Consider the following 24,957-nt stretch of genomic DNA (forward strand, 5'->3'; position numbering starts at 1 on the left):
ATGCCAAAAGCTAATTCATTTTTTTAGTTCAGAGACATCACAACCCATTCCTATAGAAATGTTAAAACAAGCATCAGTTTTTCTGTTTATTATTTTCGATTTTGGGTTTCATAGGCATATTCCATATTGCAAAATTATGTTTTCACAACTACACAATAAACAACCCTCTCAAACTAATGTTTGTATATAAATTAAATCAGTACTTATAAACGAATTCGTTCGCTACCGTCTATCCACTGTCTACATTGAACAACGATTTCCTTTGATGATTCGCTCACAACCGACATCGGTTGGAACATGTGCGAATGCGAACGGATCCGTTCGGTCGTGCTCGATTCGCTGTACAAATACAATAAAGTTGGATTTATAGTTTGACGTAGCGTAGACGTAGACGCAACGGAGACGCACTGGAAAAGATCAACACCGAATTTTGTGTACTCGTGTTTATAGATGAACGCAAGCGCCTGACGGAACGTAAGAGAAACGTAACGTAACATAAGAGATGACCAACTTTCATCTTTTACAGTGCGTTTCTTCCGTCTGGCCAATCATAAGGCAGAATTTTGTTCTGTCACTCAAAGTGGACCCGCCCCGCCCCCTCATTCCTTGTATTGTGTAAAAAGTTGATTATTGTTAACATATTCGAATTTTGTTAATTATTTGTTAATACAATGGATGTTAAGTTATTAATTTAATAAAAATATATCATAGTCATTTCAATATTTCAGATAAATATGAGTTGTTATTAGCCTAACTGGTGGTTATCCACACATATTATACGATAGGTAAATCCAATAAACATTTAAAGACCAGGAAATGGAACAAAATAGTTGGAAATCCCACGGCATGCGGCACCAAAGAGCATACTTTCGTTTATTTCCTAATCCATGTAACACACAAAACAGATAAATATTATAATAAATAATAGTATAAGTATAAATAAATAAACACAAAGTTTGTTTACTGTTCGTATAATTTATACGCTATGTTCTATGTTGTTGAATTAGAATTAAGTCATTGTTTACTCTTTCTACTCATGCGCAAAAATTCCGCTACGTGGATCTATAAATTGACATAATATTTTCTTCCGTCTCCAGTCCGTTTCTTACGTCTACGTTGCGTCTACGTCTACGCTACGTCAAACTATAAATCCAACTTAAAGTTAACGAACGAATTCGTTCGTTCGTTCGTGTTCGCTTTGATTTAAATGCGCCTTAACAACTTGTCGAAATTTAAAATTACAAATAGTTTTCGCGCACGCGCTCCTGTGCCGGGACGATAGCTGAGAATTTCTAGATATCCGCTTGCATAGCCACCTTTACTTAACAAGCCATGAAGTTGAAACTTGGCAACATCTATTGGTAGACCGATTAATTCTGACAGTTCTCATTTGTTTTTAAATAATTTTCACTGTATTTACAGAGAAACTGAAACATTTTACAATATTTCGTGCTCCAAATTATAAAGAACATTAAAAGGTATGTTATTAAGATGATTTTAGTTCAATATAATATATTTTTATATAAACTTGGGTGCATATAGAAATCCGTCCACTTAAAAATTTTGTCATTTTTAATGTCTCATATTTCCTAAACCTGTTGGCAGATTTAAGTGATTTTTATAATATGTTATAGCCTAATTATTTAACAATACCTCTGTAATAATATTGTTGGTAAACAGTTAAATTTTTATGGTGTACCGGGCATTTAAAAAATACTGAAATTAAAACCCAACTATAGACTCCGGTTTTCTTAACATTCTGTTTTTTTTTATTAATTTGCTTATGTTTAACAACTAGATTTGTTCTTTATCAATTCAGGGTGTTTCTAAATAAGTTCGACAAACTTTAAGGGGAAAGGAACAAAATGAAAAATTTTGACGCCTGTATTTTAAAGGTAATCATTTTTTTCGAATTCTGAGAAAACTAATAAGTATTTTTGAAAAATTGAAACGCAGAATAAAAGATTACTTTATTACCGAGGGCCAAAAGTCCCTTAGAATGAATAAAAAGTTTTTTTAATGACATATTTGAAACTAAAAATCACACTAAATTTTCTTAGGTTTTCACCCCTGTAACTTATTAAAATAAACATAGAAGTTTTCAGGAACTTTGGGTCCTTGGTCCTAACGTAATCTTTCACTCTGCGTTTAAATTTTTGAAAAATACTTATTAGTTTTCTTAGGATTCGAAAAAAATTAATCCCGTTTATATTCTTGTTATTGGTTTTTTTTATATAACAAACGTTACTTACAAGGAATTACTTTTAATATTATTTTGTACAAACTTCCAATTAAAGGCCCATTTATACATATCATGGCCGTGTCCGTTCCGTGTCAAGACAGGGCCCGGTCTAAAAAAAAAACAATATGTACTCTTATGAGCATGTTTATACATTGGCGTTTCCCGGACGGGGCCCGTCCTGGCCCGGTCTGAAATTAATCCCAGCCGATATTTTTGCTGTCGGCACTGGCGATACACGAAAATGACACGGATCGCAGGGACTTGTATAAACACGATTTTATTGTTTTGTGAACGCGACTGCTGGAAAACAGACACGCAATAGATATTGTGAGGTGAGATCTTCTATCCAAGCCGAAATATTTTCAATTATCTTTTACACAGAGATATGTAATAACATTTTCCTCTCTTATTCGGCCCGGTACGCACACTGCTACAACCCGGTTGTATGTGAATATCGCAATAAAAATACCCGGACTCGACACTGACCCGGAACAGACACGGCCCGGGTATGTATAAATGGGCCTTAATAATATTTTCTTGTTCGACTCAAAAAATACTATAAATTTTTCCAGAATTTGTACTTTAAAATCGTAGTTTCGAAAGCGGTAGTCCGAAAGTCAGACTACGGACGTCATCAATTGCGACGTTGCCTTTTTCTCTTCATGGCTTGTAAAGTAAAGGTGGCTATGCCGCTTGTCATCATGACTCATGACATTAATCATAATAATCAATCAAAGAAAGAAGAAAATAACCTTACATTTGTATATGTAGTTAATTTTTAAATTAAATATTCTTGTAAAATGTTTATGTTTAGAAAATCTTTGAAGTACTTCAAGTTATTAAATGGCATAAGAGGTAGTGACATGTATTTCAAGAAAAAGTTTAGTGCAATTCCTAATTACGAACTAGACTTGAATGTAAACGGAACTTCTTTAAATAACTATATTAAGAAATTACAAACAGAATTTGAAATTTTAAATAGGGATGCCATTAATAATAAAAGAAAAATGGAACTACAACCTATAATCCAAATATTAACTGATCGTAAGGCATTAGTAAGTAATATCCATAATTTAAGGGAATTATTAGAAGAAAAAGATATGGATATAAAGAAATTGGCAGAAGAAGAAAAATTGAGTTTTGAAAATCAGTTAAAAGAATTAGATGAACATCTATTAAAATCATTAATACCTATTGAAAAAGAAAACTTTCATAATTCTATTATTCTTGAAGTTCAGGCAGGAGTCGGAGGCCAAGAAGCTATGCTATTTGCCAAAGAAATGTTTGATATGTATTGTAATTTTGTTGAATATAAAGGTTAGTAAGTAGAAAAAAATATTCATTCAAAATTATAGTACCTTAGCTCAGATCAGTGTTTAATTTTTAGTAGTGGCTATATGCCACTCAGAGGCGTAGCTACCGCTGTATCAGCCGTATCAATTATACGGGGCCCCAACGCGGCATGTCGAAACAAAATTCCATTCAAAGAATTGAACAAAATATTCTGCAATTATTTCACTATTAAAACGCTTTAAAACAGTGTACATGTATTGTTGGAATATAGACATTTTCATGTAATGGATTCTTTATTATAAATTATATTTATGTACTGTACAGGTACCTATCTATTTTCTGCCTCTCGCAGTTCTATATCAACAGAGGTTTTTTGTTTTCAAGCTACTTCTGATTGTCTATTCACCGTTGGCTGTGTGAGACATTGTATAATGCGAAATTGCAATAATTGTAATCACTTTATCTTTGATAATTTGAAACATTGAAACACTGTGTATTGTTTGCGTATATTTTTGCGTAATCTGTTCTTTATCTACAAATTGTATTTAGGTATATCTATTTGCCAGTCGCTCGCTGTTAAAGAACAGAGCTTCTTTGTTTACGCTCCTTTTCAATGTCTATTCACACTTGGCTTGAAAAAACTGAATCTGTTTTAAAACAATGAGTCTCAATTCAAATCTGTCTTTTGACTTTGGATTATTAGTTTATTAGATTTATTATTATTATCTATATTTGAGTGTTATACCCTGAACTTGTTAGATCTTGAGGTTGTATTACGCAATTTGCAATTTATTTAAATATTGCAATATAAAAGGGATTTCATTAATCATCATCATCATCAGGGCTTTTCATTCCAGGTGGAATGTTTGCCGCTCTTACTTAGAGCTCTCAGATTCGCTTATTGCGGTGAATCACTCCGCATTCCACTTGTATGTTGTCAAAGTTTGTTGTATGACTTGGCTTTCGTTACAATTTTCTTCGACTCATTTCGATATGTGCATAGTTCCCTCCAGTTTCTCACTTCCAGAATTTTGATATCTCTCATGACCTGGTCCTCCCATCTCTCTCTGGGTCTTCCCCTTGGCCTTTCAGTTGCTGGTTTCCATCTGGTGATCTTCTTAATCAGTAGGTCGGTTTTCCTTCTCTCTATGTGCCCCAGCCGTCTCAGCCTTTGTGCTTTAATAAATCTAACTATATCTTCTCCCTTCATTATGTCTCTTAGTTCATGGTTCATTCTTCTTCTCATTTCTCCGTTGTCCATTCTTATCGAGCCCATAATGCTTCTGAGGATTTTCCTTTTGAATATTCTCAATTTTTCTTCATGTTTTTCCGTGAGGCACATTGTCTCAGCTGCGTACGTAACTACTGGTCTGATTGCAACTCTGTATATTCATGATTCAAGTCTATGATATCTCCAGTATGTTTTGTTACCTGCTAGTATTCGTTCCGTTACTTCTTCACTTCTCTTGTTTTGGCCATTCACTATTACTCCCAAATATTTAAATTGTTGGACTCTTTCAAAAGTGTAGTTTTCTATTTTGATTTCTCTCATCCTGTTATCTTCTCTTCTAGAGCAGAGTAGATATTTTGTTTTCCTTCGTTAATTTCTAGGCCTCTTTTCCGTGCTTCTTTTGCCAGGATTGTTACTGCTTCTTTTAATCTTTCCTTGTCTCTTCCCATAAGAACTAAATCATCTGCATATGCAACTATTTGTGTTGAGGAGTGGGCTATAGTTCCTTTAATTTTGCTGGCCTTGACTGTTCCTTCTAGTGCTATGTTGAATAATGTGGTTGACAGGGAATCGCCTTGTCACGCTCCTGTTTCTATTGCAATTGATTTTGTGCTACCTTCTTCTGTTGTTACTTTAGCTCAAGCTCCATCCATGGTCATTTTTGTTAATCTGATTAATTTTGCTGGTATATCTTGATTTTTCATTTCAATAAATAATTTATTTCTTCCAATACAGTCAAAGGCTTGTCTGAAGTCTACGAAGAGGATGTGTTCATAGTCTACTATGTTATTTTCGTGGCATTTTTCGATTGTTTGTGTAACTATGTGGATTGCATCTGTAGTGGATCTGCCTTCTCTGAATCCTTGCTGGTAGTCTCCAATTTTTTTCTCTGTGAATTGATTGAGTTTTTGTTTGATGAGGGCTGTTAGAATTTTATATGTTGTTCTCAGTAGAGATATTGCTCTATAATTGTTACAATTATAATTAATTATTTTGTATTTTGACAACGACACCTGACTTGGGCGTCGAAACGTTAATAAAATCATTTTTAGGTAAAATTGTGGCTTATTTCCCATTTGAATATACTTGATTATAATTGTTACTGTTCTTACGATGTCAGTTGGACCAGTATAAAAACAAAATTCGACACCGATTGTCGGCTCCGTTTGTAAAACATAGGCGGCGCAATAGAAATTAATGAGTAAACTTTTATTTTTAAATTATGGTTCAATATTTGTTAAACAGTAATAATGTTGTTAATTGTTCACATTTCTTTATGAAATTGACACCAAAGATAATTAAAAATACATAATACAAATGAAATTTAACGTGCTTATTAATTTGAGAACTAAAAAATAAGACTACACTTTGAATATACACATAAAATACTTACATGAAAACGAACAATTCGTCTTCCAGTCGAATTGTCTTAATTCATGACTAATGGAGATATCACTTTTACTACTGTACATGGGACATATTTTTGACAAGTTGAAATATATCCTTGTGTTCAGAACTTGATTCGACACTTGTTGTGTTTATAACTACCACATCAATATTGGAAAAGAAGTGAAAGGCGCAATTTACATAACAGTTATCAGATCAATAATGACATAAATACGCAGCAGAAACACGACTTGATACAGAAAGGACAGAAAGAATGCTAGAAACAGCAGAGATGAAAATACTTTGAAAAATCGATGGGATATGGGAAGAGCTAGAAGTGCAGATATACGACAGATATGCAAGGTGGACAACATTAATAACTGGGTAAAAAGCAGAAGAGTATAATGGAACAACTACATGAGCCAAATGACAAAAAAACAAAATAGTAAGGACGGCGAGAGACGGTTCCTCAATAGGAAGATGATCAGTTAGGTCTGTATCCCGCGTATGAAAAAAAAGTTGATTAATAGTAAGCTGAAAACTTGTTAATAGCTTAAACGGTGTCTAGTCGGATAAACTTTGATATATGGGAACACTGTAACAGGGGCAGTTTTAATTGTGGAACAGGTTAAAAATTTGGAACGGTCAGACTTAAACTCTCCGAACAGAGATTAAACTCTCATGCAAAAATCAGACTGCTATTTATCACCTGTCATAATTCCTGTCATTTGGCATATTCTACATATTCCACTCATTAAAACGCCCATTTGGTGACAAATAGTAGGCTGATTTTTGCATGAGAGTTTAATCTCTGTTCGGAGAGTTTAAGTCTGTTCTGTCGGACAAAATACATGTGCCGTTTTCGTGGTCTGGCCGTTCCAAATTTTTAACCTGTTCCACAATTAAAACTTTCCCTGTTCCAGTCTTCCCATATATCAAAGTTTCTCCAACTAGACACTCTTAAGCTATTAAAAAATTTTCAGCTTGCTATTAATCAACTTTTTTTCATACGCGGGATCCAAACCTAAGTGGGAAGACCACGAAAACGATGGAATGACAACTTACTGGAGGCACATTAAAAAACAGATAGAGTCATGTCTACACAAGAAGAAGAAGAAGGAAAAGAAGAAGAAGACATTAATATTGGTGATAAAGCAAGATAATAGATAATATTTTTATTTTACTTGAACATGAGCTACACAATTTTTCCAAATGTCACTTTTAACTTGTAAGTATATATATATATATATATATATATATATATATATATATATATATATATATATATATATATATATATATATATATATATATATAAAAACAGAAAATAGTGAAGAATTACAAAAAATGATGGAAGCACTAGATAGTGAATCGACAAAGATGGGACTGAACATCGCTTACAGTAAAACAAAAGCCATGACCCATCAACAAGGAGAACCAATAATTACAGTGGCACAAACAAGAATAAAGCAAGTAAAAGAGATATTCTAGGACAAATCACTAAATTAAATAAAAAAAATCAGACCGAAGAAATAAAAAAAATAATAAGATTGGCCTGGGCATCACTCGGAAAGCTGTCTTTTATTCTAAAAAAAAAAAATACCCCCAATACCTAAAATCAAGAGTCTTCAATCAATGTACACTCCCTCTCTTCATATATGGCTCTTAGACATGGACACATACAAAGGAAAATATGGAAAAAATAATATGAAACATGAAAAATTCCATTAATTACATTATCCAATCAGCGGACTGAGCAAATTGACGTCATTAAATCTCGCATAATATATGGGACATCCTGTATAAACAATACAGTTATTAAAATTTAAAATTTATCATTAAAAGTATATAATACTTACAAATGCAATTTAATGTGCTTTTGTCATTTTTTAAGTACTAAAGAAATGAGACAAAAAATGTATTATAAAAATAAAATAATTGTAAGTTATGACGACGACACTGTTTATAAAGTGTTTATATTGCTTGCCGCCTTTGAAACATGAGAAGGTATTTTGACCAGATAACGATATGATTTGAGTCTAAGCACTTCCGAACAATTTGACCAATTACTCTTCAGTATTGCCCAATAAGATACGTTAGAAATTAATAAGCCACACCCGCGTCCATGTGGACTAATACAAGGAGTGATCAATTTTGAAGCAAGCAAATGTTTATATGGTTTATCTTTATTTCTATGCTCTTCGTAGAATTACTGACCGGACCCCAAAAATGCTTCTGGTCCAACTGACATCGTAAGAACAGTACAGTTTGTTACTTCTCCTTTCTTAAATATTGGTATAATTCTGCCTTCTTTCCAATCCTCGGGCATTTCTTCTGCTTCCCATATTCTGACTATTAGGTTATAGATGCTTGTTAATAACTTTTCCCCTCCGTTTTTAATTATCTCATTGGGAATTTCATCTGGGCCTGGTGTTCTTTTCTGTTTCATTTTTTGAATGATGGCTAAATATTCATCATATTATGTTGGAATCCCTATTTCATTATCTCTATTTTCATTAATAATTGGAAATAATTTAACTGTAGATTCCTGGGCTCAAAATATGTATTAAGATTTAACCCAAATCACCTAGTCTGAAAAAAGTTCTTACAAAAGTTAGGGCTCTTTGAAAAAGGCGTCTTGTAATTAGTTCTTTTTAAATACCTCCAGAACGCTTCTACAGTGGAACGTCGATAATCCGAACTAATTGGTACAGGGGTAGTTCGGATTATCAAATTGTTCGGATTATCGAAAATATACATACAAAGCTCATAGTACATATATGTACATACGTTTTAGTTACCGTAGTACACCTGCATAATAAATAAATATATTGTATGTATTTCTGGATAAACAAAACAAAAATCCGCGGTCATATTTTTGGCCATATTGTCATATTAAATCCAAAAATTCGGTCCGTGATCATGCATATTTTTAATTTTATAATTTTTTTGCGTTCGGATTAGCGATCGTTCGGATTACTAGTGTTCGGATTATCGACGCTCTACTGTATTTAGAAAAATCAAAACTGGTATGCCTATTTATGTTCCTTCTTATCTTTAACTTTTAAGCCTTTTTGACACTGGATTATTAAATTGTGAGGCATTCTAGTAATAAAGGGTACTATTGCTTAAGTCGATTGGATACACCGTTTTCTATAAATGTCGATTTGAAAATTGTGTATTTTTATAATGTGAGAAAAATTTTCAAAAAAAAAACTATGAAACAAAAAACGAAAACTGGTACGTTTATTTCAGAGATGAATCGATTTTATCAATTGCGAATTTCTAGTACCGGTCATATGCATCCGTTTGAGTAGGTCAACGGATATTTTATGGCATTATTTTTTTGGGTCTTTAATTTTAAAACATTTTTGATACTAGATTGTTAAATTATGAGGTATTCTAGTAAGTACTAAAAGTTACTCTTGCTTTAGGTCAGTAAAATACACCGTTTTTTTGGAATTTTTTTAAATATTGATTCAAAAAACGAAAAAATTTCAAACCGATTTTTCTAGAAAACGATGTATCCTACCGACTTAAGGTAAGAGTAACTTTTAGTACAAGAATACCATACAATTTAATAATCCAGTGTCAAAAATGCTTAACAGTTAAAGACAAAAAAGTTATGCGATAAAATATCTGTTGCCCTACCCAAAGAGGACGCATATGGTACTAGAAATGCGCAATTTATGAAATAGATTTATCTCTGAAAGATAAATAGCCATACCAGTTTTAGTGTTTCTAAATAGATGTGTTCTAGAGGTTTAAAAAAAACTAATTAAAAGGCACCATTTTCAAAGAGCTCCGGCTCCCTTAGGAAGCCTTTTCTGAGTAGGTGATTTGGGTTAAATCGTAATATTTTGAGCCCAGGAATCTACAGTTAAAATATTTCCAATTATTAATGAAACATCCTGTATTGTTTTGTTTTATTTCATTATCTTTTATTTTGTAATAATATTGACGATTTGTGTAATTTCAGTAAACAGTATTCGTTGTTGCTTTTTTCCTACTCTTTGTACCTACGGTTTGTCCATAAAATTGTAAAATTTTCAGTGACAAAGTTTATTTCTATTCTATTCTATATACGCGTTTTTGCTGCTTTTGTTGAACATTTTTTAGCACTATTCCATATTAGTCGTGGAAAAGGGCCCTGCGACAAACTTTGATAGGGGGCCCCTGTGGAGCTAGCTACGCCACTGATGCCACTACATTCTTAGTGAATTTATGTCATTGTTTTGTATAAGTTTTGATTTTAACAATTAACTACAAAGGTCTCATATGTGAGATGACATTCAGTTAGCCGACTGGTCAGTTACCTTTCCATTAAATTTTGAGTCACTAGAAGAACTTGTGTTTGAAAGATAGGTTAAAATAATGTGATCGTAGTATGTGATACAATACCTGTTTGTTCGTCTTACTAACTTGTTACTGTGAGAAGTTTCAAGTGCCAGGCAGTGGCGGATCCAGGGGAGGGCGATGGATCACATCAAGAGGAATTTTAAGGCTTATTTATAAAAATAAAGTACAAGAAGACTACCCTAACATTACTACTGTACTGATAATGTTTCTCACACTACCAGTCACAATATGATTGTATCAAGTAGAGAATGAAGTTTTAGCAAACTCAACGGCATCAAAAACTACATGAGAAATACACTGGGACAAAAGAGAATCTACTTTAAGTAAAATATCAATTGAACACAAACGAGCATCCTCTTGACGACATTATAAATACATTTACAGCTAAGAAGGCTTGATTATAATAGAATAATAGAAGACATTATAAATACATTTACAGCCAGGTTCCCCGTAAAGGCTACTGGCGCCTGTGTGCAAAAAAATTTGGCGCCCCTTAAGACATTTTAGATCATGTTTTTCATGTATTTTTTGATGGTAGGTAGGTAGGTGCGTGAAATAAAGCAAAAAGTGAACTTTTCACCCCTTCTCGGGGATGAAAAAACATACGTTAAAAAAATCCGGAGTTGAATAAAACATTTAATTTTAAGCCACTTTTGTTCTATCGATTTTTTTTTTTACTTTTTTGAGTTATTTGCAGTAAATATGTTAATTTTTCAATAAAAAAATAACAAACTTTTAGACAGTTTGTCACAAATAACTCAAAAAGTAAGTATTTTATCGAAAAAATATTCTTAGCAAAAATATAGATTATAGAAAAGTGAAAAAACGGTGTACATATGAAGTCTATATACCCAGCAGAAGCAGAGTTGTAGCTAATGAAAAGTAGGTTCTTATTCGTCAAATTCCAAATTGAATATTTCACTTATCAGAAAAACTCATTATAACTTTTTTAAAGTGTTTAAAATAATCTTTATTTTTGTTTTTTTTTATAACTTACTAACATCAAAAGTAAGTAAGTTACGGTCAGAATAATGTTAAACCCTTTTTTTTTTTGTAAAAAAAATTGTGAAAATCACCCCCTAATTAGTATCCCAAATGAAATTAATCGTTACCTCTTCACCACAAGCTACTTTACTTATGTATCATCACTTTACTTAAGTTTCATCGGTTCATAGTGCTTATTTTTGTCTTGGAGAAAAACAAAAAATCCAGATTATTCAGAAAAACGAAACCTACCTAAATTTTTTTTATTGCTTGAGATTTTTTACATCACTAATTATTTTTAAGTTATTTTGAACACAAAGAATTTTTTAAGATTAAAAAATTTTACTTTAAAACCAAATCTTTTCAAAATCGAAAATAAGTAATACATATAAGTATAAAGTAAATGGTAAAGCGGTAACAATTAATTTCATGATGCTGGAAACTTTTTTTTAAAAACAAAAATAAAGCATTTTTTAAATAAACACTTTAAAAAAAGTTGTAATGAGTTTTACCCGAAAAGTGCTTCATTTTTTGTTTACTTCAAGTTGAAATATTCGATTTGTAATTTGACGAATAAGAACCTACTTTTCATTAGCTGCAAATCTGCTTCTACTGGGTACAGACTTCATAAATATATACCATTTTTTACTTTTTTTTTAAGCTATATCTTTGCTAAGATCATTTTTTTTTTCGATAAAATACATACTTTTTGAGTTACCTATGTGCGAAAATGGGGTTTTTTGTTGAGAAATGAACATATTTACTCGCAAATAACTCAAAAAGTATTGACTTAGTAAAAATAATCTATATAACCAAAGTTGCTTAGAATTAGTCAATTTATCCAATTCTACACTTATTTTGAACGTATGTTTCACGGGGTTCACGCTGACCCCCAGGGCAAAAGCTCTGGGCACAATATTACATTTTTTCTTTGGCATATTAGTTATGTGTACGCCAGATTTCACGTCAATACAAGAGGTTCTTTAAATTCACAACAAAATCTGTGAGTAAATGGAATTATTTTGTACACTAAACCTATCAAAATGAAACAAACAGAATAAAAGCATAATAAAATGAATTAAAATGTCTGACTTCTGACATGTTCTCTTGCATTAATCAGCAGTAACTGGATAATATACTAAAAAAATTTCGTGTGTATTTATACCTTCTTCTTCAGTGGCGTAGCTGAAGATTGGGGGGCCCTCCCGCGACAATTTTTGTGGGCCCCCTTATTATAAACATAACGTCACCAAATAACAGTATAATTACTAAAATATGTGTAAAGGGCAATATTTGGCCTTTCTTTAATAAGTCCGTTAGTGTTAATAGATTTTTTGGGAATAGACATGAAAGCCTATTATACATGTCTCTTAATCCGAAAAACCTATTAGCAAGTTGTTGCAATATTATATCTTTTACATTGAAACCATTAACTTCAAAACTTTTTTTGCTATAAGTTATTTTTTCGTCCCAGCTGAGCTTACCATAAAATTTTTTTATACGTTTTATCCGTTTATTTTTAAATTCTGGTATAATACCCAACTATTCTGCTATTCCTGCTGCTTCTGCTAAAGTTTCGGAAAACAAATTTCTCATTTCTCGAAGCAGATTATCACTAGTTTTTTAAAAAAGTTGAAGGGCAACCGTTAACTCTGCCTTTTCAGATTGCAAAAGTTTTGATGTTAGATTAATAAAGTTGAGTATTTTAGATTGAATTGAATAGTAATGTTAACGGCAAATTCAAAATTATTCATATGCTCTAATTATGCATTAGCTTCTAATTTTCCATCATTTTTTTTAGATAGCAATAAAATTTTCGTTAAAGATTTCATTACTTACTTGTCGGAAATCTCGACGCAAAGCCGTAACAGCATCATGCCTGGATGACCAACTGGTTTCACATAACCTTTTAAGTGTTGGCAAACGCGATGAATCCAAAGTCATAATAGTACATATACAGGGTGTTTCATTAATAATTGTCCATATAGTAACTGGAGAAACCTTAGCACAAAATACGAAGATTTAACCTAAAACACTTAAATAAAATGTGGTTCCTTACTGAGTTACAGGGTGTTTTATCTAAAAATTTAAAAACTATTTTTGCTCAGCATTTTAAAACTATTTGACGTATCCTTTTCATACTTGGCAGAAAGTGCGACTACTATACAACCTACTAAATTATGATAAACAGACGTTTCTAGCTACTACCAGAGGCGTACGACAGAGGATAGTGAATGGTTAACCCTTCTCAAATTCTACGCCACTGGTGGAATTACTATTTTAGTGCCATTTTTAGATTCTCCAATACTTTCTACGTAAATAATATACTCTTCATTCGTAACGATAAAGTCATTAGTTTTCGAGATATTTGAAGTTAACTATGAAACGGCACAGTTATTTTGATCAATTTATGATATTATTCATATGATTAAAATTTAAAAAATTTGTACCCAGTACTTTAAAACTATTTGGCGTATCCTTATCATACTTGGCAGAAAGTGTAGGTACTGTACACCCTACTAAATTAAGATAAATAAACGTTTCTAGCTACTACCAGAGGCGTACGACGGGGGATAGTGGCTGGTTGACCCTTCCTAAATTCTACGCTACTGACGAAATTGCTATTTTAGTGTAATGTTTTTATTTTTCAATACTTTTTATGTAAAGAATATACTCTTCATTCGTAAAGATAAAATAATTAGTTTTCGAGATATTTGAAATTAAAAATGAAGCGACACAATACATTAATAAAAAAAACCGTGTCGTTTCATGTTTAACTTCAAATATCTCGAAAACTAAAGACTTTATCTTTACGAATGAGGAGTATATTATTTTCATAGAAAGTATTGGAGAATCCAAAAATTGAACCAAAATAGCAATTCCGCCAGTGGCGTAGAATTTGGAAAGGGTCAACCATTCACTTTCCCCCGTCGTACGCCTCTGGTAATAGACAGAAACGTTTGTTTAACATAAATTAGTAGTTTGTACAGTACCTATACTTCCTGCCAAGTACGAAAAGGATACGTCAAATAGTTTTAAAATGCTGAGCAAAAATAGTTTTTAAATTTTTAGATAAAACACCCTGTAACTCAGTAAGGAACCACATTTTATTTAAGTGTTTTAGGTTAAATCTTCGTAATTTGTGATAAGGTTTCTCCAGTTACTATATGGACAATTATTAATGAAACACCCTGTATAGTACATCCCATGTTTTAATACTTGCGCTAAAAAAAACATATAATCTCTTACTCATATCGTAAAAAAAACTCGAGCTTAGCTCGGCTCAGCTCGTTTGACAAGCCGAGCTTCGAGCTCAATCCGGTTTGTTTCTTACGAGCCGAGCCGAGCTGAATTCGAATTGAGCCGAGATTTCCTTGACGAGCGTGTCAATATTTTCTTCTTCTTCTTCTTCTTTTGCCCTTTAATTCGTCCAATTCTGAACATAGGCTTCCCCCAGTTTCCTCCATTCGCTTCTGTTTAGTGCTTTCTGTTTCCAGTGCGTTCCTCCTATCTTTTTAATGTCGTCTCCCCATCTCATCTGGGGTCGTCCTCTTGCTCTCTTTCCTGTCCATGGTCTCCATTGTTGTATCGTGCTATTCCACCTATTGTCCGTTTGTCTAGCGTTATGACCTGCGAAGCTCCATTTTAGCCTGGTTATATGTTGACCTGCGTCTTTGACTTTTGTTCTATTTCTGACCCAGTTGTTTTGCTTTTTGTCTGTCAATTTTACTCCTAACATTGCTCTCTCCATGGCTCTTTGTGTCTTTATTATTTTATCCATGTTTGCCTTGGTCAAGGTCCATGTTTGACATGCGTATGTGAGAATTGGGAGTATGCACTGGTCAAACACTCTTGTTTTTAAGTATTGTTGTATTTTTTTATTCTTTAGGACCCATTTTAATTTTCCAAATCCTGCCCAGGCTAATCTGACCCTTCTTTTTACCTCCGCTGTTTGGTTTTCCTTATTTATTTTTATAATCTGTCCCAAATATATATAATATTAACCGCTTCTATTGTGGTGTCGTTTAGTATTACGTTTCTATTGTCTTGTGTGTTTGTCATTGTTTTTGTTTTTGTTTTTTTTTTTTCAACAAAAAACAATGTCAATATTTTAGCTAATGCTTAATACTTTTTTGAATTAATTTATTTCTGCTACGACTGATACTTTTGTTTGAGAATAAGTAATTCAGACTACAAATAATATGTGTTTTTAATATACCTACATTTATGTGTCCGTAAAGTATGGAATAAATTCCATCCGGCTCGAAATATTCGAGTCGAGTCGACACGAGCCACGAGCTTATCCGGCAGCTCGAAGTTCAAGCTGAGCGTCTATCTCGAGCTAGGCTCGGCTCGAGTCCATCCCTAGCTCCTGTACACCAGCAACGGCATCATTCAACAGTAGGTTCAGATTATGGGATGCACAATGAACATAGGAAGCTGTTTTTTCAATGTCAGTTATGCGCCTTTGTACGCCTGAATATACACTACTTATAACGCTTGTCCCAGCATACCCCTTTGCTCTGCAGTTGTGTACGGAAAGGTGCCTTGATTGTATAAATTTTAAAATTTTATTTACAAGACCGCCTGCACTTTGGTCCAAAATGCGAATAAGTCCCAAAAAACTTTCAATAACTTCTACTTTGGAAGGTAAATTATTTTTATCGCAAGTTAGTTTTACACAACGGAAAACAAAACTAAGCTGATCGTGTTTTGAAATATCTTGAGTGGTATCAAGAATAAATTATTGAATAAAAACAACTTTTTTAATTAAATTGATCAATTTGTTTTCAGTTTCTTGAGCCAGCAAATTTATAACTTCGTTTTGTATTTGGGTGCCAATGTAATTTATTTTTAAGATATTGTTTTTATCGATTGATTTAGCTGTAACAGGATAATATTGAGCTAGTAAAAAAACCACCGACAAAAAATTACCTTTTTGGGATTCACTTTCATCTAAACTACCAACGTGTACACGAAACGCTAAATTGCACCCAGAAGGGTAAGAATTACGTCAATTATCCGCTTCATTACTTCCTTCCAAATTCCCTATTTTGATGCTTATTAGGAAAATATGTTTTGGTCCTTGCAGGCCCTGCGGGTCTGTCAGCTACGCCACTGTTCTTCTTCTTTAGGTGCCGTGTCCATATTCAGACATTGGCCGTCATAGACTAAGAGCCGCTGTAGGTGAAATTTATTAATCATTTTAGGCACGATGGGACCCTATAACTTAAATAGTAGAACCTAAAAGAAAACGTTTGAACACTGTGCCGTCACTTTTCAGTGGCACATGCGTCGACAGTGGCGCATCAAACTTTCCACTTATGGACGGGATAAATAAATTAAAAGTTACCCTCCCTTACTAACAGAATTCAATTTTTTTTATTTTTTTAATTTTTTTGTGATTAACACATAGGATTCAGCGTAATTTTAACCCACCACCCGCTTCCCCCTGCCCCCACCATCAAAAACTTCATTTTTCGTTTTTATTATTTTTTTTTTGGTGGGATACAATCAATTTTAAAATTTCAAAAAATTCACACGCATAGCTGAGGTTTTTATAAAACATGCCTATTTTTATAGACGCATAGGTAGAGTGTACATAACCTCAAAAAATTAAAAGAAATTTTTTTTTTCAAAAAAGCGTATAACTTTTTTTGAGGAATAGCTGCAGGTCTAATTTTTTCTTAATATTATGTGTTTTATCAAACACTATATTTTTTATTTTTTTCAGATTTTTCCGTAAGGCTCCCCACCTTCAAAAATCCGAAAAACTGTTTTTTGGGGGGTTTTGGGGGATTTTCCCTATTTTATAGACTTCATAATATATCAAATCAATTTTGTTTTTATAGGTTATATGTAACTTGAAGTAACTGAGTTCTTTAGAATATTTAAAAATCAGAAAAACACGTTCAAACCCCCCAAAACCCCCTTAAAAAACAGTTTTTTGGATTTTTGAAGGTGACCAGCGTTACAGAAAAATCTGAAAAAAATTAGAAATATAGTGTTTGATAAAATACAAAAGACTAAGAAAAAATTAGATCTGCAGCTATCCCCAAAAAAAAAGTTATATACTTTTTTCCAAATAAATTTTAAAATTTTTTTGAGGTTATGTACACTCAACCTACAGGTCTATAAAAAATAGACGTGTTTTATACAAGCCTTAACTATGTGTGTGAATTTTTTGAAATTTTAAAATTGATTGCATCCCACCAAAAAAAATAAAATCGAAAAATAAAGTTTTTGATGGTGGGGGCAGAGAGAAGGGGGTGGTGGGTTAAAATTACGATGAATCTTATGTCTTAATCACATAGAACTTAAAAAAATGAAAAAAATTAAATTCTGGTAATGAGGGTATTTTTTTAATTTATGTATCCCGTCCATAAGTGGAAAGTTTGATGCGCCACTGTAGACGCATGTGCCACTGAAAAGTGACGGCACAGTGCTCAAACGTTTTCTTTTAGGTTCTACTATTTAAGTTATAGGGTCCCGTCGTGCCTAAAATGATTAAGAAATTTCACCTATAGCGGCTCTTAGTCTATCATGATTTTTACAAGTTTCTGAAACCCTTTCTCTATCGGCTGCTGCGCGAAATAATTTTTCTACTGTGGTTCCACAGCATTGTCTAATATTACGCAACCATGAAAGTTTCTTTCGACCAATCCATCTCTTTTCCTCCGCTTTTCCTTTTATTAAAGGCGAAGTAGATGGTATTTAGGTCCTCTAATTATATGGCTACTCTGCTACGCAGACGACGCAATATTGGTAGCCCAAGATGAAGATAGTCTGCAAAGATTAGTCTACAGATTTAACATAAGAGCAAAAGAATTCAATATGACAATTTTATCTCAAAAAACCAAAACAATAATAATCAGTAAACAATCAATCAGATGTAAAATAGAAATTGATGGTATTGGTATTGAACAAGTAATGGAAAGAAAATACCTTGGAATTACCTGTCAAGTTACTTAGACCTGGACAAAGAAGTGAGAAATCAAGTACAAAAAGGAAACAGATTGGCAGGATGCCTTAGTAAGTAAGTAAGTAAGTAAGTACCCGATACAGCCACAACACAAAGACTACTGGAAACGACAGAGATGAGCGTACTGAGAAGAATTGCAGGAAATACACTGAGAGATCGAAAGAGGAGAGAAGATATCAGAAGACAATGTAACGTACAGTGAATAAACGAGTGGACACTAAATAGAAAAAAAGAATGGAACAACCATATAGCCAGAATGGGGGAGACACGTGTGGTCAAAATAGCAAGAGATAAATCACCAATCGGTAGAAGAAGTATCGGCCTACCGCGCAAGAGATGGAGTGACAACCTTCCATAGAGGTATCAATCCGCCAATGAACAAGCAGAATTGCTTATAAAGAGGAAGAAGAAGAAGAATTATATGGCCGAAGTATTGTGTTTTCCTCCTCTTTTCTCCTATTTCTAATTCTATTTAATTTGTCAGCTTTTATTTTTTTTGTTTTTTTTTCCAAATTTTTTTGCAATTTTGGACCCAGGGTTTTGGCGCCCCTAAAAGATGGCGCCCGTGTGCATTGCACACTTTGCACATATGGTAGCGGGGCCCCTGTTTACAGCTAAGAAGGCTTGATTATAATAGAATAATAGAATTCAATTGAGGTACAATTTTTGAGTAGTGACAATTGAGCTACAATACAAACAAATTAGAAAAATACGAGATCCTTTGTAAAAGGTATATTTAAAATTCCCTAAACATGGGTTACATTAGATCACAGAACATTTTCGGATTAAAAAATCCATCATCACTGTTACTAAAGGCCAAAAAATAGCATGCCTGAGCCACCCAAATGTTTTGGGTAAAAACCCTTTAAATGTTGTCAGTTGTTATGTTATAGTTGGCCATTGAACTTCAATATGTGAGGTTTTAATCCTCAAATTCCAACCACGTGTTGCCTTGGGTAATATCCAGGTATAGCTCGTCCGCTATAACTTTTCCCATGTGTCACGATTCATTTTTAAACAAATTAAGTCAAAACATAAAGTGAAACGAACGTCGATCTGTAGGTATATACATTTTATATACTGTATACTATATACTACACACATCGGCGTACGTTTCACTTTATGTTTTGACTTAATTTGTTTGAAAATGAATCTAGACGCATGGGAAAAGTTATAGCGGACAAACAATATATTTGCAACATCATTAAATATTTTTATTATATGTAGTATAACATAACAACTGTCAACATTTAAACGGTTTTTACCCAAAACATTTTGTTGGCTCAGGCTTGCTATTTTTTTTGGCTTTTAGTAACACTGATGTTCGGGTTTTTAACCCGAAAACGTTCTGTGATTTAATGTAACCCTTATTTAGGGAATTAAAAGTATACATTTTACAAAGGATCTCGTATTTTTTTGATTTATGATATAGAGCAGGGGTGGGCAAAGTGCGGCCCTCGGGCCGCATGCGGCCCTTTATACATTTTTTTGCGGCCCACGAAAAAAAAGCGAATTATTTTCATTTAAAGATTTTTTTCTAATTATTGCTAAATAAATATAGATAATGCCGCTATTAATTAACACTTTCGCAGCGGGTGATTGTTCCGCAAATTTTCAACAAAACGCGGGCAATTATTTGGGTTTCCGGCAGAGTTTTGTCGGCTCACTGAATGAAATCCACGAAATTTTTCGCCTGTGTTGAAATCTGAAAAAAGATGTAACTTGAGTTACAACCTTGTTCGATGGGGGTGTCGACATTATTCTCTAGTGCTGTTTCTAATAATTCAATGCTAATATGAGACAGATGACCATCGTAAATTAAAATATCTGGTCGTTGTGTAACATGACCTAAAAAAACACTTCTTAAACCACATAAAAAAACCACCTCTGTCATCCAGCCCTTTTCAGTTGTGTAATATAATGTCCCCTGGAAATGAGTCCTGACCACCAAACATGCTATCCCAAATTCTCTTCCCCTTATGAATTATTGCAGGGGGTAGAATTTCCCCTTTAGCATTTCCACATGCCAAGACTGTCGTTGTCTCTCGTCCGCTACCGCCAGTTAATCTTTTCGCAGGCTGATCTTTCTTGCATACAATTTTGGTTGAGCTAGGATCACTATTAAACCCACTTTCATCACATTTCCAAACAGCTTCAGGCTTGTTTTCTAGACCTAAATCATGGATAAGTTCACCAAGCAGGTCAAAAAAATGATTAACAACAAAATGATCTCCGGCTTGTCTTGAACGGGAACCCTCTAAACGTTCGGGTTTTTTAAGAGAAATTTTATTACGATCTTTAAAATTTCTCCACCAATCATCCCCTGGTCGACCATTTTTAAAAGGGACAGTAAAGTTGTTTTTCTGAACGAATCCTTGCACAATATCTTTTACCTCTTCTTTGGTGAGTCCAAAACCCTATTTATTCATTACACTTAGATTTTTCATAAGTCGTTCTTCATAAATTGCGGAAATTGCTTGACTTTTTCCACCACTACCAGAAGTTATTGTAGATGTCCTTGGTTTTCTTCCACCCATCCTTTAGTTTTTAATATTAAGGTAGATCTTGGAATCTTATAACGTTTCGATGCTTGGTAAGCTGACATTTGCCCTGATAAAATTGGCTATTGCTTGGTTTAAACTTTCTTGTGTCCATCTTCCGCCTTATTTGATTTCCTCTTATAGACTCGAGGCATCTGGCTCTATAATGCAGTGTAGGCTCTATAATGCAGGCTCTCATTGCAGTGTTAAAACAGTAAGGCACATTGTATGCTGGACATACCTAAGTACTTAAGTAAGATTTATTGTTAGTTTTTACTACGAATTCTTAATTAAAAAACAAAAATAAGTAATAAATTATTTAAACATAACCTCAGTTTTTTAAAATCCTATCAAATTTCAGTCAAAAACATAAGTACTCTGGTAGTTGCTATTGAACAAATAAAGGTACTGTAACGTCTATGGTTTTATGGCTGTCAAGTCAATATGTTATTGTCGGGTTTTCCCGACTTCAGGATACCTCTTCGTCTGGTACTGATAGTAAAATTTTCTAACAAGCGAAAAAACAGATGGGAGAACCTTTTTTCGGGGTGATAAAAATTAATGAGTTTATTTCTTCTTGTTCGATGTTAAAAACTTTTAATAATATAGGAACAGATTCGAAGAATTATTTTAGTTTTTGGTTTGGGGCAGTGATCGAATAACAGTCGTAAGGGAAAGAACGATTTTAAATTTTCTTCGCGTGTGCGTGATCGACGAGCGAACGAGGAGAAATTTTTAAGTTACGGGTAAACTGGTTAATTCTTTGCGGAAAAAGTGCAAATTTTTCAATAGTGATAAAAGGAGAAAAGGCAAGAGAGAAAAGGAGGCGCCGAGAAAAGGAGGGCCGGCGTAGCGCAGGTGGTAGTGTGCTTGCCTCGCATGCCGGTGGTCCGGAGTTCAAATCCTACCGCCGGCAAGAACAACTAGACATTTTTAAAAATGTCTATAGGCCCCAGATCTACTCAGCCTGAATAAAATGAGTACCTTGGGTAAAACCAGGGGTAATAATAGGCGGTTGAAGCGTAGCACTGGCCCTGTTACCTTCCTTGTATACCGTAGGCCCTAGATATAGCAGACTACCCTGCTATACTCCCAAAGCCGCGTGCGGTATAAAACGGGAGACTATTATTATTATTAGAGGAGAAAAATACGGGGTCGCGCCATACCGTACTAACAATTTCCGAAGTTGCCGGTAGTGCGTAAAACTTTAAAAACAATAGTCTAATCTAAAGTGTAGAATTGGAACAATAAGTGACGGATGCTAAAGGTGGTGTCTTATCGCAGGGGACTTCAATCGATGCGTGTACTTACTGAGACTTCGGAAGCCGTAGCCATAAGGTAATGGCTTTTTTCTTATTTTCTTATGTAAGACATTAGAACCTTTAATGTGCATAATACCTAGAAACATAGCCGGTTCGTACAGTTAGTAGGACATTAGAACACTACAGCCGGTTCAATACAATGGTAGCAGCGGTGGTGGGATAGATTAGTTATTAGTTGTCGTGGACATTGGGCTGTCTACTCGGGGTATAGGTGTGACGAGAATCAAGCGAAAGACACGTTGCCGACGGGTGTAAGACTGGGGTTTTGTTTTGCCTCTAAAAACCATGGCGGAAGTTGGTGACGAGGTAGATAGATTGAAACAAGAGTTAGAAAAGGCGAGAGAGGAAGTATGCAAGTTACAAGATGAGAGACAGAGAGTCTCCCAAAACGAACTAAACTATTTGAGAAAGGAGATGGAAGAACTGAGAATGGCAGGAAGTAGGAGGGCGGAAATGATAGGTGCTAGAGAGGTGAAAGAATGGTGTGGTAGCGAAGGAGAGATGAGTGTAGAGGAGTTTGTTGGGAGAGTAGAGATTGCAGCAAATTAATGGGTGGACTGAGCAGAGGTGGACTGAGCAGAACACAGCTGGTTTGGTGAGACGAAGGATGATTGGCGAGGCGGCGGAATTTTTGCGAAATGCGACGAGTCAGAAGCAAGAGGGATGCACATGGAAGGAGATAAAAGGGCTGCTATTGCAGCGGTTTGGGGTGAAGAAAGACAGAGTGGATGAAATGGCGAAACTAATGAACATCCGACGGAAGGAGGGGGAAAATTATCGGAGATTCGCTGATAGGTGTAGAACAGCGGCGCGCTATGTTGTGAAAGAATATGAGAAAGAAGAGGAAAAGCAAATAGCGAATGAGATTCGAGAGGAGATGATCTTGGGAGTATTCATGGAGGGTTTAAATAGCGAGGTACGACGTGTGGTGAATGCTAGGAAGGGAGTAAATACCCTGACGGCGGTATTGGATATGTTGAAGGACATAGGAGAGCAAGGTGACCGGAAAAGAGTAAAGAAGGTGAGGAAGGAACTAGAGGAAGAAGAAGCAAACAGCAGCGGTTCTGAGAAGAGCTTTGCGACGGTAGTAAGCAATAGCAGCGAGCGAAGAGGAATTCGGCGGATCGAGGGTGAGAAGAAGGAAGGATTTGTAAAGATGGATCGTGCAGAGGTTATAGTAGCGGCCGGGAGTAAATGGCATGATAGGGTGAATCCGGCTGGAGAAGTGCAAGGAGAGCGGCAGAGATCACTGCGCAGGGTACCGTACACCCCATGTAGGAGGTGTGGACAGGTTGGTCACTGGACACGGGAGTGCACGATACATCTGGGCAACCAGAATAGTGGAGAGTCACGTTGGAAACAGGAAGAAAGAACACGGTTGGGGAAAAGGGCGAGCAACGAAGAATGCTTTCAGTGTGGGCGACCGGGGCACTTTATAAACACATGTCCACAGACCATATGCGATAATGTGGATATGGCGGTCACGTCTGGAGGCAGTGCCAAAATATTGGAACATCCGCGAGGAGGGGACCAATTTCGCGGCGACAACGGCGATGGGAATCAGATAAGTCAGACAGGGAGGTGGAAGATTATGCGAGCCTAGCCGGAAGACGGGCTGAAAGTCGTAGCGTTTCCCCCAAACTAGATGGCCCTCCAGGTTCCCCTAGCTTGGAGATGGCCCAGAAAACTGGAGGGGGATATATTGGGAAGGCGACCGTAACAGCAGGGGGAGTAACATCCTTGATAATTAGCGCCGATTTTCAAGGGATTAAGAGAAAGGTTTTAGTGGATACGGGAGCCGATGTAACCTTACTGCGAGAAGCTGTGGAGGGTGTACCAGTTATCACTGGCCGAAGTGAGACCATTACGGGGGTGACGGGGGTATGTCAACGTATCCAGGGTAAGCAGAAGCTAAACGTGACCATCGGTGATATTTCAGCAAAGCATGAGATATGGATAGTCGATGTGGACTGTGGAGCAGAAGGTATATTGGGACTCGATCTGATGAAACGACTTGGACTGGTAATCGACGTTAATAGAAATGAATTGCGGACGAAGGAGGCCATGATACCTGATATACGGAAAGTCACCCACGAGATACTGGGAGGTAAAAGGAGAAGAGTAACATTTGATTTACAGCGAAACGAAATCAACGAGTATCATGTGGAGACAACAATGGAAAAGCTAGGAAAGGACGGTAGGGGGGATAACCGTAAAGAAACTTCTGCCCGACGAACATTAGTGATAGCAGCGGATAGTCATGGACGGCTTCCTGAAACCACTTCTTCAGCGATGGATTGGAGATGAGTGGGATATCGAGGAAATGGTGTGGCCAGGTCATGGTACCGTAGACATTATTAATGGGATACAGCAACGGGCGAGTACACTTGGAACTAATGATTGGCTCGTTTTGCTAACGGGTACCAACGATATTCGGCGAAAACAACAAGAGCAAGCGAATGATGCAAGAGCGAGGTTATTTGTGAAGACAGAAAAACCTAGGCATAATTTGGACTTGTTAATGGTTATGCAGATACATATGAATGTTGATCTGGTCGATATATACAGCGGCACAAGGAGAACCGATTATACCAAGCAGGGATTCCATTTTAACCTGA

The 24,957-nt window shown here is 35.0% G+C and overlaps 1 protein-coding gene across 1 annotated transcript in view; it reads left to right on the forward strand.

Annotated features, from left to right (window-relative positions):
* Positions 1-2,968: 2,968 nt before the first annotated feature.
* The window catches only part of LOC126892297 (peptide chain release factor 1-like, mitochondrial), a 43,041-nt gene continuing 21,052 nt past the window's right edge, over positions 2,969-24,957 (forward strand). Inside the window, exon 1 of the mRNA XM_050661807.1 lies at positions 2,969-3,559. Within this exon, the coding sequence (XP_050517764.1) occupies positions 3,043-3,559 (517 nt within the window). The 5' untranslated portion in view covers positions 2,969-3,042. The remainder of the gene's footprint in view (positions 3,560-24,957) is intronic.

Source organism: Diabrotica virgifera, chromosome 9 (genome assembly GCF_917563875.1).
Source record: "Diabrotica virgifera virgifera chromosome 9, PGI_DIABVI_V3a".
Classification (NCBI taxonomy): Eukaryota; Metazoa; Arthropoda; class Insecta; order Coleoptera; family Chrysomelidae; genus Diabrotica; species Diabrotica virgifera.